This window comes from Nerophis lumbriciformis, linkage group LG27 (assembly GCF_033978685.3).
Source record: "Nerophis lumbriciformis linkage group LG27, RoL_Nlum_v2.1, whole genome shotgun sequence".
Taxonomy (NCBI): Eukaryota; Metazoa; Chordata; class Actinopteri; order Syngnathiformes; family Syngnathidae; genus Nerophis; species Nerophis lumbriciformis.
The window spans coordinates 1,792,501-1,808,096 of record NC_084574.2 but is presented as its reverse complement, the minus strand read 5'-3'; the positions used below and the strand labels follow the sequence as shown (position 1 = coordinate 1,808,096).

Genomic DNA, 15,596 nt, shown 5'->3' with positions numbered 1-15,596 from the left:
TATTAGCTCCATTTAACTTTATATTTTCTTCTCTTATTGCAATCATTGTATTTTTTTTAATGTAATTGTATTTTTTTTAAAATTATTTGTTTATCTATTTTATTTCAATTTAACATTTGAAAAAAATAATTTTAACGATTATATATTTTTTTTCAAATGTAGCAATTAAATTGAGTTAATCTAAAGTGGGCCTAATGTTCACATTGACTAGCAAGTGACCATTTGAGGTTTTGCAGAATTGATCAAATTAGCTTTATAAAATAGTTTTAATTTGAGTTATTTTTGTATATACAGTAATAACAATTTATATTTAGTTTGTTTCATATTAGCTTCATTTAACTGTATATGTTCTTCTGTTATTTAATGCAATCATTTAATTTTTTTTAATATAATTTTTATATTTAGTAAATTGCTTGTTAAATAGTCATTTTATTTAGATTTAATATTTAAAAAAAATAATTTTAGCAATTATATTTTATTTTCAAATGTTACAATTACAATGAGGTGAATAAAAGTGGGCCTAATGTTCAAGTTGAGACCTTTTGATTTTTGCAGAAATTTATGCTAAATTTTTTCCCCCCAATTTATATTTGTTTTTTTATTCAAACTTTATTTAATTGTGTTTTACTCTCTTATATATTGCAGTCTTTGTATTATCTTTATGTAATTGTAAGTTTAAAAAACGTTTTTAAATATATATTTGGAGTTTGGAGTTCAGTCATTAAATCAAAAATATATAATATTATAAACATTATCTTTTTTATATTTTATTATTTTCAAATGTTTTAATTAAAATGAGGTGAATTGAAATGGGCCTCATGTTTTAAGTTGAGACTACCAAGTGACAACTTCATATTTTGCACTGAAAAGATTTAAAAACTTTTTTTCATATAGTTTTGATTTTACTCATTAATTATTATTATGAACACGGTAATTATAATTAATATTTCGTTTTTTTATATTAACTTTATTTGATTTTATGTTTTATTATCTTATTTATTGTACTATTGTAATTTTTAATAATTAGGGCCCGCATGGCCCATTGCATAAGGACTCCCACAGGGAGTCCTTATGCAATGGGACATAAGGACCTATTGTATTTGTAAGGTTTTATTCTTTCTTTATTATTATTCTTCCGCCGCCTCTTTGAGCACTAATTTGACTCACTTAACATGCTTCAAAACTCACCATATTTGACCCACACATCAGGACCTGCGAAAATTGTCTTTTAATTAAAAAAAACGAACCCCAAAACTCAAAATTGCGCTCTAGCGCCCCCTAGGAAAAAAAAAACCTAGACTGCCTGTAACTCCCACTAGGAGAGAGACATGAAACAAAAACCTCTATGTAGGTTTGACTTAGACCTAGTTTTCATAATAGTATATCCTCGGGCAAAAATCAACAGGAAGTTGGCAATTCCCCCTTAAAGACAAAAAAGTACTAAAAACAGTCACTTTTGCCTTTTTGAGCTGTAATTTGACCCCCTTAACACGCTTCAAAACTCACCAAACTGAACGCACACATCAGGACTGGCAAAAATTGTGATCTAATAAAAAACCTAACCCCAAATTTAAAAATTGCGCTCTAGAGCAATTTTTGAATAAAACGGAGAAAGAACTGCTCCTCGGAAGAAAAAAATGACAAAACTGCCTGTAACTCCCACTGGGAAGGTCGGAGAGACATGATTCAAAATCCTCTCCGTAGGTCTCACTTAGACCTACATTTCATAAATTGACAACCCCCAGCAAAAATCTACTAGAAGCTTGCTATTCCCCCTTCAACACAACATTTTTGTAAAAACCGGTCACCTTTCTTCAAACATTATCTCCTCTGAGCGTGTTTGTTGTTTCGGCTTCAAACTAACACAGGAGAGAGATTGAACCCTGTTGATTAAAAGTTATCGAAAGAGTTTTAATACCGGCTCCGGTTTTGATTTTATGACCCTTCAAAGAGCCGCTGCGCTGATGCTGCTGTTTTTTCAAGAAGGCTGCTTAAAAGCAGGAAGCACCAGCGTGCCCACACAATGCAGACAAGGTAGGTACACTACACAAAAGTATTGGGACAATTCGGACTAAAAGTAGACTAAAGTATTGGGACACTTATGATGAAAACTGAACAAAAGTATTGGGACACTTAGGACTAGCACCTGCCAAAAATGCGGGCCCGACCAATGCTGCTTGCAGCTTTAATTTCATTTTGCTTTGGCTATTTACAAAAATATATACAGGTAAAAGCCAGTAAATTAGAATATTTTGAAAAACTTGATTTATTTCAGTAATTGCATTCAAAAGGTGTAACTTGTACATTATATTTATTCATTGCACACAGACTGATGCATTCAAATGTTTATTTCATTTAATTTTGATGATTTGAAGTGGCAACAAATGAAAATCCAAAATTCCGTGTGTCACAAAATTAGAATATTACTTAAGGCTAATACAAAAAAGGGATTTTTAGAAATGTTGGCCAACTGAAAAGTATGAAAATGAAAAATATGAGCATGTACAATACTCAATACTTGGTTGGAGCTCCTTTTGCCTCAATTACTGCGTTAATGCGGCGTGGCATGGAGTCGATGAGTTTCTGGCACTGCTCAGGTGTTATGAGAGCCCAGGTTGCTCTGATAGTGGCCTTCAACTCTTCTGCGTTTTTGGGTCTGGCATTCTGCATCTTCCTTTTCACAATACCCCACAGATCTTCTATGGGGCTAAGGTCAGGGGAGTTGGCGGGCCAATTTAGAACAGAAATACCATGGTCCGTAAACCAGGCACGGGTAGATTTTGCGCTGTGTGCAGGCGCCAAGTCCTGTTGGAACTTGAACTCTCCATCTCCATAGAGCAGGTCAGCAGCAGGAAGCATGAAGTGCTCTAAAACTTGCTGGTAGACGGCTGCGTTGACCCTGGAACTCAGGAAACAGAGTGGACCGACACCAGCAGATGACATGGCACCCCAAACCATCACTGATGGTGGAAACTTTACACTAGACTTCAGGCAACGTGGATCCTGTGCCTCTCCTGTCTTCCTCCAGACTCTGGGACCTCGATTTCCAAAGGAAATGCAAAATTTGCATGGTTGGGTGATGGTTTGGGGTGCCATGTCATCTGCTGGTGTCGGTCCACTCTGTTTCCTGAGATCCAGGGTCAACGCAGCCGTCTACCAGCAAGTTTTAGAGCACTTCATGCTTCCTGCTGCTGACCTGCTCTATGGAGATGGAGATTTCAAGTTCCAACAGGACTTGGCGCCTGCACACAGCGCAAAATCTACCCGTGCCTGGTTTACGGACCATGGTATTTCTGTTCTAAATTGGCCCGCCAACTCCCCTGACCTTAGCCCCATAGAAAATCTGTGGGGTATTGTGAAAAGGAAGATGCAGAATGCCAGACCCAAAAACGCAGAAGAGTTGAAGGCCACTATCAGAGCAACCTGGGCTCTCATAACACCTGAGCAGTGCCAGAAACTCATCGACTCCATGCCACGCCGCATTAACGCAGTAATTGAGGCAAAAGGAGCTCCAACCAAGTATTGAGTATTGTACATGCTCATATTTTTCATTTTCATACTTTTCAGTTGGCCAACATTTCTAAAAATCCCTTTTTTGTATTAGCCTTAAGTAATATTCTAATTTTGTGACACACGGAATTTTGGATTTTCATTTGTTGCCACTTCAAATCATCAAAATTAAATGAAATAAACATTTGAATGCATCAGTCTGTGTGCAATGAATAAATATAATGTACAAGTTACACCTTTTGAAAGCAATTACTGAAATAAATCAAGTTTTTCTAAATATTCTAATTAACTGGCTTTTACCTGTATATCTGAAATGTATTTTATTAATGATATTTTATTATTTTCATACGTTACAATTCAAACGAGGTGAATGGAAGTAGGTCTAATGTTTAGATCGACCACTTGATGTTTTGCAGAAGTGTATGCTGAACATTTTTATATAGTTTAAATTTGAGTTATTCCATACAAACAGTAATTGTCATTTATTTTATATTAACTTTAGTTAATTTGATGTTTTATTCTCTTATCTATTGCAGTCATGTTATCTTTTTATTTTACATAATTTGAATGTGTCATATATTTGTATTTATTTTAAAAATATTTAATTTTATTTTGCTTTGGTCATTTTTAATTTTTTTTCATTTATTTTTTGTTATTTTATTATTTTAAGCATGACCGCCGCAGAGGCTGATGTGTGTGGACATGAGCACACACACACACACACACACACACACACACACACACACACACACACACACACACACACACACACACACACACACACACACACACACACACACACAGTCAGTCACATGGAAGAACAGCGGGACATGCATAGAAAAAGTCTCCTCATTAACTAATGAGCGACCGCACACACACACACACACACACACACACACACTTACACACACACACTGATGATCTCATTCCACAATCCACTTGTCCTCACCTCGCTGCTCTCTCCTCACACAGCTGTCATCTCCCATCGTTGTGTCGGTGAAGAAGGCTGCTGGTGGCTCGTCTCTCCTCCTCCCGAGGCTCCAGCATGGAGGCGCTGGCACTTTTCTCCTTCGCCGCATCACAAGACCATCAGATCAGCTTCCAGAAAGGAGACGTAGTCAAGGCAAGCATGTGCAGCCATTGCTTCCTGATGAAGACTATAATGGTGTGTGTGTGTGTGTGTGTGTGTGTGTGTGTGTGTGTGTGTGTGTGTGTGTGTGTGTGTGTGTGTGTGTGTGTGTGTGTGTGTGTGTGTGTGTGTGTGTGTGTGTGTGTGTGTGTGTGTGTGTGACTGTGTGCAGGTGACAGAAATGGAAGAGGATTCTTGCTGGTTGACAGCTGAGGTGGAAGGCAGGCGAGGATACGTGCCAGAGAATTACATTTCCCTTCTTCCTCATCCGTGAGAAACCTTCTCTTCTTCCAGAACTTACCGTGTGGTTCTTCTAGAACTTACCGTGCGGGTTTTGACTTTCATCTCCAAATGCTAGTGGAACACAGGAGCATGGGAACAGTTAGTGCACCTGCAAGATGTGTCTTAGTCAGTCGTTCATGACTTCTGTGGTTTGTGGCTTTAAAAAGTGAAGAATTAGCTCAAGTGTGGAATCATTCCAGAGATGAAAAGAAGAAATGTTGGTGATTGGCACAAACATGCAGAGAAACATTATCATTGGCACACCCACACAACACCAGTAGCAACACTACAGTACCAACACTACAGTACCAACACTACAGTAGCAACACTATGACAGCACAGTAGCAACACTACAGTACCAACACTACAGTAGCAACACTATGACAGCACAGTACCAACACTACAGTACCAACACTATGACAGCACAGTGCCAACACTACAGTACCAACACTACAGTAGCAACACTATGACAGCACAGTACCAACACTACAGTACCAACACTATGACAGCACAGTAGCAACACTACAGTACCAACACTGACACTACAGTACCAACACTATGACAGCACAGTACCAACACTATGACACTACAGTACCAACACTATGACAGTACAGTACCAACACTATGACACTACAGTACCAACACTACAGTACCAACACTATGACAGCACAGTACCAACACTACAGTACCAACACTATGACAGCACAGTACCAACACTATGACACTACAGTACCAACACTATGACACTACAGTACCAACACTATGACAGGACAGTAGCAACACTACACTACCAACACTACAGTACCAACACTACAGTAGCAACACTATGACAGCACAGTACCAACACTACAGTACAAACACTATGACAGCACAGTACCAACACTACAGTAGCAACACTATGACACTACAGTACCAACACCATGACAGCACAGTAGCAACACTACACTACCAACACTACAGTACCAACACTACAGTAGCAACACTATGACAGCACAGTACCAACACTACAGTAGCAACACTATGACACTACAGTACCAACACTACAGTACCAACACTATGACAGCACAGTAGCAACACTACAGTAGCAACACTATGACAGCACAGTACCAACACTACAGTACCAACACTACAGTACCAACACTATGACACTACAGTACCAACACTATGACACTACAGTAGCAACACTACAGTACCAACACTATGACACTACAGTACCAACACTATGACACTACAGTACCAACACTACAGTAGCAACACTATGACACTACAGTACCAACACTATGACACTACAGTACCAACACTACAGTACCAACACTATGATAGCACAATAGCAACACTATGACACTACAGTAGCAACACTATGACTACAGTAGCAACACTGTGACAGCACAGTAGCAACACTATGAAGACAGTCCAGGCCAACACACCACGCTCCTGAAGTGTGGTGAGAAGACAAAAGTGGTTCCTCACTCAGGTGTTTTGTCTGGCAGGTGGTTTGCTGGTGGGCTGTCCAGACAACAGGCGGAGAGACGTCTGCTGTGGCAGGAGAGTGGTGCCTTCCTGGTGCGGGACAGTGAGTCTGCTCCTGGAGACTTCTCTGTCTCTGTCAGGTACGTCCTGTCCTATCAATGTGTTATTACTGTATTATTACAGTCCTATCAATGTGTTATTACTGTATTATGAAGGTGTTATTACAGTCCTATCAATGTGTGATTACTGTATTATGGAGTTATTACAGTCCTATCAATGTGTTATTACTGTATTATGAAGGTGTTATTACAGTCCTATCAATGTGTGATTACTGTATTATGAAGGTGTTATTACAGTCCTATCAATGTGTGATTACTGTATTATGAAGGTGTTATTAGTCATATCAATGTGTTATTACTGTATTATGAAGGTGTTATTACAGTCATATGAATATGTTATTACCGTATTATGAATATGTTATTACAGCCGTATGAATGTTATTACCGTATTATGAATATGTTATTACAGTCGTATGAATGTTATTACCGTATTATGAATATGTTATTACAGTCGTATGAATGTTATTACCGTATTATGAATATGTTATTACAGTCGTATGAATATGTTATTACCGTAGTATGAATATGTTATTACAGTCGTATAAATATGTTATTACCCTATTATGAATGTTATTACAGTCGTATGAATTTTATTACCGTATTATGAATATGTTATTACAGTCGTATGAATATGTTATTACCATATTATGAATATGTTATTACAGTCGTATGAATATGTTATTACCGTATTATGAATATGTTATTACAGTCGTATGAATATGTTATTACCATATTATGAATATGTTATTACAGTCGTATGAATATGTTATTACCGTATTATGAATATGTTATTACAGTCGTATTAATATATTATTACGTATTATGAATGTTATTACAGTCGTGTGAATCTGTTATTACAGTCGTATGAATGTTATTACCATATTATGAATATGTTATTACAGTCGTATGAATATGTTATTACCATATTATGAATATGTTATTACAGTCGTATGAATATGTTATTACCGTATTATGAATATGTTATTACAGTCGTATGAATGTTATTACCGTATTATGAATATGTTATTACAGTAGTATAAATATGTTATTACCATATTATGAATATGTTATTACAGTCGTATGAATATGTTATTACCGTATTATGAATTTGTTATTACAGTCGTATGAATATGTTATTACCGTATTATGAATATGTTATTACAGTCATATAAATATGTTATTACCCTATTATGAATGTTATTACAGTCGTATGAATGTTATTACCGTATTATGAATATATTATTACACTCATATGAATATGTTATTACCATATTATGAATAGGTTATTACATTCGTATGAATATATTATTACCGTATTATGAGTATGTTATTACAGTCCTATGAATATGTTATTACCATATTATGAATAGGTTATTACAGTTGTATGAATAGGTTATTACAGTTGTATGAATGTTATTACTGTATATGAACATGTTATTACTGTATTATGAATTTGTTATTACTGTATTATGAATATATTATTACAGTCGTATGAATATGTTATTACTGTATTATGAATATGTTATTACCAATATTTGTCGGCGTTCATCAGCGTCTGCTTTAGAAAACTTTTAGTCTGCTTGTGACAGTCAATATTTTATGAATTTGATGTATTTATAAAACTAATTGCAAATTTCACAGTAAAAAAATAAAATAGCAACTCAGTCACCAGAATTTTACTGTAAAATATCCAGTGATTTTAACAATTTATTACTCTAAATGGAAAACCGTAGCACAGTTTCTTTTAACGGAAAAATTAGCTCTGCTTAGTGGTCAGAATTTTACTGTAAAATTGAGTGTTTTTATAACATTACTGTAAATGGAAAAACAGTACCATTGTTTTGTTTTTGTTTTTATCTGGGAATTGAGCTGACGGTTTTTTTTACCGTAAAAAAAAAAAAAAAGTAACTATTTTTCTATTTACAGTAATTCACCGTAGAAACAACAGCTGTAAATTTTACGGTAAAAAAATGGCAGCTCTGTCGACAGAAATGTACTGTAAAATGTACAGCGCTTTTTTACAACACATTACTGTAAATGGAAAAACAGTACCACTGTTTTTTTTTTATTCTGGCAACTAAGCTGCAAGTTTTTACTGGAAAGAAAAAAAATGTGGTAACGTTTTCTATTTACAGTAATGCACTGTAAAAAACAACCATAGATTTTACATTAAAAAATGGCAGCTTAGTCGACAGAATTTTACTGTAAAGTTTAGGGTTGTTGTTTTAATATTCTGGCAATTAAACTGCCATTAAAAAAAAAAGTGTTACCATATTTCAATTTACAGTAATATAGTCTAAAAACAATAACTGTAGATTTTACGATAAAAAATGGCAGCTCAAGTGACAGAATTGTACTGTAGAATGTATGGTAGTTGTTTTTTTTTACAACATATTATTGTAAATAGATAAACAGTAAATTTTATTTTTTTTATTCTGGCGACTAAGCTGACAGTTTTTTACTGTAAAAAAACGCGATACTGTTTTTTCCCCCTTTTACAGTAATACACTGTAAAAACTAAAAATTGATTTTACATTAAAAAAACTGGCAGCTCAGTTGACAGAATTTTACTGTAAAGTCTATGGTGTATAGATATTACAATATTACTGTAAATGGAAAAATCGTACAGTTGTATTTTTTTGTTCCGGCAAATAAGCTGACACTTTTTACTGTAAAAAACTGTGGTATTGTTTTTCCATAAAAAGTCAAGTTTTTTTCCATTTACATTAATACACTGTAAAAACAACAACTATAGATTTTACGGTTAAAAAAAAAAAAGGCAGCTCATTCGACAGGATTTTACTGTAAAATGTATGGTATTTTTTACAACATATTACTGTAAATGGAAAAACAGTACAATTGTTTTTATTTAATTCTGGCAACTAAGCTGACAGTTTTTTTTACTGTAAAAAAATGCAGTACTGTTTTTTTCCCCATTTACAGTAATACACCGTAATATTTTAAATTTTACATTAAAAAACTGGCAGCTCAGTTGACATAATTTTACTGTAAAGTCTATGGTGTGTGTTTTTACAACATATTACTGTAAATGGAAAAACGGTACCACTGTTTTTTTACGGTAAAATAGAAAAATGGCAGCTTAGTCCCCAGAATTTTACTGACTGTGGTTTTTACAACATATTACTTACTGTAAATGGAAAAACAGTACAATTGTATTTTTTTGTTCCGGCAACTATAGTTTTTTACTGTAAAAAACTGTGGTATTGTTTTTCCATAAAAAGTCAAGTTTTTTCTCCATTTACAGTAATACACTGTAAAAACAACAACTATAGATTTTACGGTAAAAAAAAACAAAAAAGGCAGCTCAGTCGACAGGATTTTACTGTAAAATGTATGGTATTTTTTGCAACATATTACTGTAGATGGAAAAACACTACAATTGTATTTTTTTTGTTCCGGCAAGTAAGCTTCCAGTTTTTTTACTGTAAAAAAACTGTGGTATGGTTTTTCCATAAAAAGTCAAGTTTTTTTTCCATATACAGTAATACACTAAAAACAACAACCATAGATTTTAGGGTAAAAAAATTTATGGTATTTTTTGCAACATATTACTGTAAATGGAAAAATCGTACAGTTGTATTTTTTTGTTCCGGCAACTAAGCTGACACTTTTTACTGTAAAAAACTGTGGTATTGTTTTTCCATAAAAAGTCACGTTTTTTTCCATTTACAGTAATACACTGTAAAAACAACAACTATAGATTTTACGGTTAAAAAAAAAAAGTCTTCTCAGTCGACAGGATTTTACTGTAAAATGTATGGTTTTTTTTCACAACACATTACCGTAAATGGAAAAACAGTACAATTGTTTTTATTTAATTCTGGCAACTAAGCTGACAGTTTTTTTCACTGTAAAAAAAATGCAGTACTGTTTTTTTTCCCCATATCCAGTAATACACCGTAATATCAAAAATTTGATTTTACATTAAAAATCTGGCAGCTCAGTTGACATAATTTTACTGTAAAGTCTATGGTGTGTGTTTTTACAACATATTACTGTAAATGGAAAAACGATACCACTGTTTTTTTTACGGTAAAAAAGAAAAACGGCAGCTTAGTCCCCAGAATTTTACTGACTGTGGTTTTTACAACATATTACTGTAAATGGAAAAACCGAACAATTGTATTATTTTGTTCCGGCAACTATAGTTTTTTACTGTAAAAAACTGTGGTATTGTTTTTCCATAAAAAGTCAAGTTTTTTCTCCATTTACAGTAATACACTGTAAAAACAACAACTATAGATTTTACGGTAAAAAAAAACCAACAAAGGCAGCTCAGTCGACAGCATTTTACTGTAAAATGTATGGTATTTTTTGCAACATATTACTGTAAATGGAAAAACACTACAATTGTATTTTTTTTTGTTCCGGCAAGTAAGCTTCCAGTTTTTTTACTGTAAAAAACTGTGGTATGGTTTTTCCATAAAAAGTCAAGGTTTTTTTCCATATACAGTAATACACTAAAAACAACAACCATAGATTTTAGGGTAAAAAAATGTATGGTATTTTTTGCAACATATTACTGTAAATGGAAAAATCGTACAGTTGTATTTTTTTGTTCCGGCAACTAAGCTGACACTTTTTACTGTAAAAAACTGTGGTATTGTTTTTCCATAAAAAGTCACATTTTTTTCCATTTACAGTAATACACTGTAAAAACAACAACTATAGATTTTACGGTAAAAAAAAAGAAAAAAAAAAAGGCTGCTCAGTCGACAGGATTTTACTGTAAAATGTATGGTATTTTTTACAACATATTACTGTAAATGGAAAAACAGTACAATTGTTTTTCTTTAATCCTGGCAACTAAGCTGACAGTTTTTTTTACTGTAAAAAAATGCAGTACTGTTTTTTTCCCCATTTACAGTCATACACCGTAATATTTTAAATTTTACATTAAAAAACCGGCAGCTCAGTTGACATAATTTTACTGTAAAGTCTATGGTGTGTGTTTTTACAACATATTACTGTAAATGGAAAAACGGTACCACTGTTTTTTTACGGTAAAAAAGAAAAACGGCAGCTTAGTCCCCAGAATTTTACTGACTGTGGTTTTTACAACATATTACTGTAAATGGAAAAACCGTACAATTGTATTTTTTTGTTCCGGCAACTATAGTTTTTTACTGTAAAAAACTGTGTTATTGTTTTTCCATAAAAAGTCAAGTTTTTTCTCCATTTACAGTAATACACTGTAAAAACAACAACTATAGATTTTACGGTAAAAAAAACACAAAAAAGGCAGCTCAGTCGACAGGATTTTACTGTAAAATGTATGGTATTTTTTGCAACATATTACCATAAATGGAAAAACACTACAATTGTATTTTTTTTTGTTCCGGCAAGTAAGCTTCCAGTTTTTTTTACTGTAAAAAACTGTGGTATGGTTTTTCCATAAAAAGTCAAGGTTTTTTTCCATATCCAGTAATACACTAAAAACAACAACCATAGATTTTAGGGTAAAAAATGTATGGTATTTTTTGCAACATATTACTGTAAATGGAAAAATCGTACAGTTGTATTTTTTTGTTCCGGCAACTAAGCTGACACTTTTTACTGTAAAAAACTGTGGTATTGTTTTTCCATAAAAAGTCACTTTTTTTTTTCCATTTACAGAAATACACTGTAAAAACAACAACTATAGATTTTACGGTAAAAAAAAAAGAAGAAAAAAAGGCTGCTCAGTCGACAGGATTTTACTGTAAAATGTATGATATTTTTTTTACAACATATTACCATAAATGGAAAAACAGTACAATTGTTTTTATTTAATTCTGGCAACTAAGCTGACAGTTTTTTTCACTGTAAAAAAATGCAGTACTGTTTTTTTCCCCCATATCCAGTAATACACCGTAATATCAAAAATTTGATTTTACATTAAAAAACTGGCAGCTCAGTTGACATAATTTTACTGTAAAGTCTATGGTGTGTGTTTTTACAACATATTACTGTAAATGGAAAAACGGTACCACTGTTTTTTTTACGGTAAAAAAGAAAAACGGCAGCTTAGTCCCCAGAATTTTACTGACTGTGGTTTTTACAACATATTACTGTAAATGGAAAAACCGAACAATTGTATTATTTTGTTCCGGCAACTATAGTTTTTTACTGTAAAAAACTGTGGTATTGTTTTTCCATAAAAAGTCAAGTTTTTTCTCCATTTACAGTAATACACTGTAAAAACAACAACTATAGATTTTACGGTAAAAAAAACCAACAAAGGCAGCTCAGTCGACAGCATTTTACTGTAAAATGTATGGTATTTTTTGCAACATATTACTGTAAATGGAAAAACACTACAATTGTATTTTTTTTTGTTCCGGCAAGTAAGCTTCCAGTTTTTTTACTGTAAAAAACTGTGGTATGGTTTTTCCATAAAAAGTCAAGGTTTTTTTCCATATACAGTAATACACTAAAAACAACAACCATAGATTTTAGGGTAAAAAAATGTATGGTATTTTTTGCAACATATTACTGTAAATGGAAAAATCGTACAGTTGTATTTTTTTGTTCCGGCAACTAAGCTGACACTTTTTACTGTAAAAAACTGTGGTATTGTTTTTCCATAAAAAGTCACATTTTTTTCCATTTACAGTAATACACTGTAAAAACAACAACTATAGATTTTACGGTAAAAAAAAAGAAAAAAAAAAAGGCTGCTCAGTCGACAGGATTTTACTGTAAAATGTATGGTATTTTTTACAACATATTACTGTAAATGGAAAAACAGTACAATTGTTTTTCTTTAATCCTGGCAACTAAGCTGACAGTTTTTTTTACTGTAAAAAAATGCAGTACTGTTTTTTTCCCCATTTACAGTCATACACCGTAATATTTTAAATTTTACATTAAAAAACCGGCAGCTCAGTTGACATAATTTTACTGTAAAGTCTATGGTGTGTGTTTTTACAACATATTACTGTAAATGGAAAAACGGTACCACTGTTTTTTTACGGTAAAAAAGAAAAACGGCAGCTTAGTCCCCAGAATTTTACTGACTGTGGTTTTTACAACATATTACTGTAAATGGAAAAACCGTACAATTGTATTTTTTTGTTCCGGCAACTATAGTTTTTTACTGTAAAAAACTGTGTTATTGTTTTTCCATAAAAAGTCAAGTTTTTTCTCCATTTACAGTAATACACTGTAAAAACAACAACTATAGATTTTACGGTAAAAAAAACACAAAAAAGGCAGCTCAGTCGACAGGATTTTACTGTAAAATGTATGGTATTTTTTGCAACATATTACCATAAATGGAAAAACACTACAATTGTATTTTTTTTTGTTCCGGCAAGTAAGCTTCCAGTTTTTTTTACTGTAAAAAACTGTGGTATGGTTTTTCCATAAAAAGTCAAGGTTTTTTTCCATATCCAGTAATACACTAAAAACAACAACCATAGATTTTAGGGTAAAAAATGTATGGTATTTTTTGCAACATATTACTGTAAATGGAAAAATCGTACAGTTGTATTTTTTTGTTCCGGCAACTAAGCTGACACTTTTTACTGTAAAAAACTGTGGTATTGTTTTTCCATAAAAAGTCACTTTTTTTTTTCCATTTACAGAAATACACTGTAAAAACAACAACTATAGATTTTACGGTAAAAAAAAAAGAAGAAAAAAAGGCTGCTCAGTCGACAGGATTTTACTGTAAAATGTATGATATTTTTTTTACAACATATTACCATAAATGGAAAAACAGTACAATTGTTTTTATTTAATTCTGGCAACTAAGCTGACAGTTTTTTTCACTGTAAAAAAATGCAGTACTGTTTTTTTCCCCCATATCCAGTAATACACCGTAATATCAAAAATTTGATTTTACATTAAAAAACTGGCAGCTCAGTTGACATAATTTTACTGTAAAGTCTATGGTGTGTGTTTTTACAACATATTACTGTAAATGGAAAAACGGTACCACTGTTTTTTTTACGGTAAAAAAGAAAAACGGCAGCTTAGTCCCCAGAATTTTACTGACTGTGGTTTTTACAACATATTACTGTAAATGGAAAAACCGTACAATTGTATTTTTTTGTTCCGGCAACTAAGCTGACACTTTTTACTGTAAAAAACTGTGGTATTGTTTTTCCATAAAAAGTCACGTTTTTTTTCCATTTACAGTAATACACTGTAAAAACAACAACTATAGATTTTACGGTTAAAAAACCCAAAAAAGGCAGCTCAGTCGACAGGATTTTACTGTAAAATGTATGGTATTTTTTGCAACATATTACTGTAAATGGAAAAACACTACAATTGTATTTTTTTTGTTCCGGCAAGTAAGCTTCCAGTTTTTTTACTGTAAAAAACTGGTATGGTTTTTCCATTAAAAAAATGAAGTTTTTTTTCCATATACAGTAATACACTAAAAACAACAACCATAGATTTTAGGGTAAAAAATGTATGGTATTTTTTGCAACATATTACTGTAAATAGAAAAACAGTCCCGCTGATTTTTAAATTCTAACATTTTTACTGTAAAAAAAAGTTACCGTTTTACCATTTTTACAGTAATACACTGTAAAAACAACTGTAGATTTTACAGTTTAAAAAAATGGCAGCTCTGTTGACAGCATTTTACAGTAAAAAAAAAAAAAGGTAATTTTATCAAATGTACCGTATTTTCCGCACCATAAGGCGCCCTGGGTTATAAGCCGCGCCTTCAATGAACGGCATATTTCAAAACTTTGTCCACCTATAAGCCGCCCCGTGTTATAAGCCGCATCTAACTGCGCTAAAGGAATGTCAAAAAAACAGTCAGATAGGTCAGTCAAACTTTAATAATATATTAAAACCAGCGTGATGTGGGCGCGCATGGAGTCGTATATCAACATGGACGGAGCTGCGTGACAAAAGCCACCTGGCCTCTTCGCGTAAACTTACCTTAACCACTCGCTCATCTTTTCTTCATCCATCCATCCCTTCGAGTTAGCTTTTATGATGACGCCGGCTGGAAAGGTCTCTTTTGGCAAGGTCTTCCTTTTGAATATCACCATGGGTGGAAGTTTCTGGCCATTAGCATGGCAAGCTAGAACCACAGTGAAGGATGACTTCTCATTCCC

General features: G+C 33.2%; 1 protein-coding gene across 1 annotated transcript in view; it reads left to right on the top strand.

Moving 5' to 3' along the window:
- Positions 1–4,351: 4,351 nt before the first annotated feature.
- LOC133570239 (GRB2-related adapter protein-like) overlaps positions 4,352–15,596 on the top strand; it is a 17,742-nt gene continuing 6,497 nt past the window's right edge. The window contains exons 1-3 of the mRNA XM_061923048.2: positions 4,352–4,633; positions 4,812–4,909; positions 6,412–6,531. Of these exons, the coding sequence (XP_061779032.2) occupies positions 4,556–4,633; positions 4,812–4,909; positions 6,412–6,531 (296 nt within the window). The 5' untranslated portion in view covers positions 4,352–4,555. The remainder of the gene's footprint in view (positions 4,634–4,811; positions 4,910–6,411; positions 6,532–15,596) is intronic.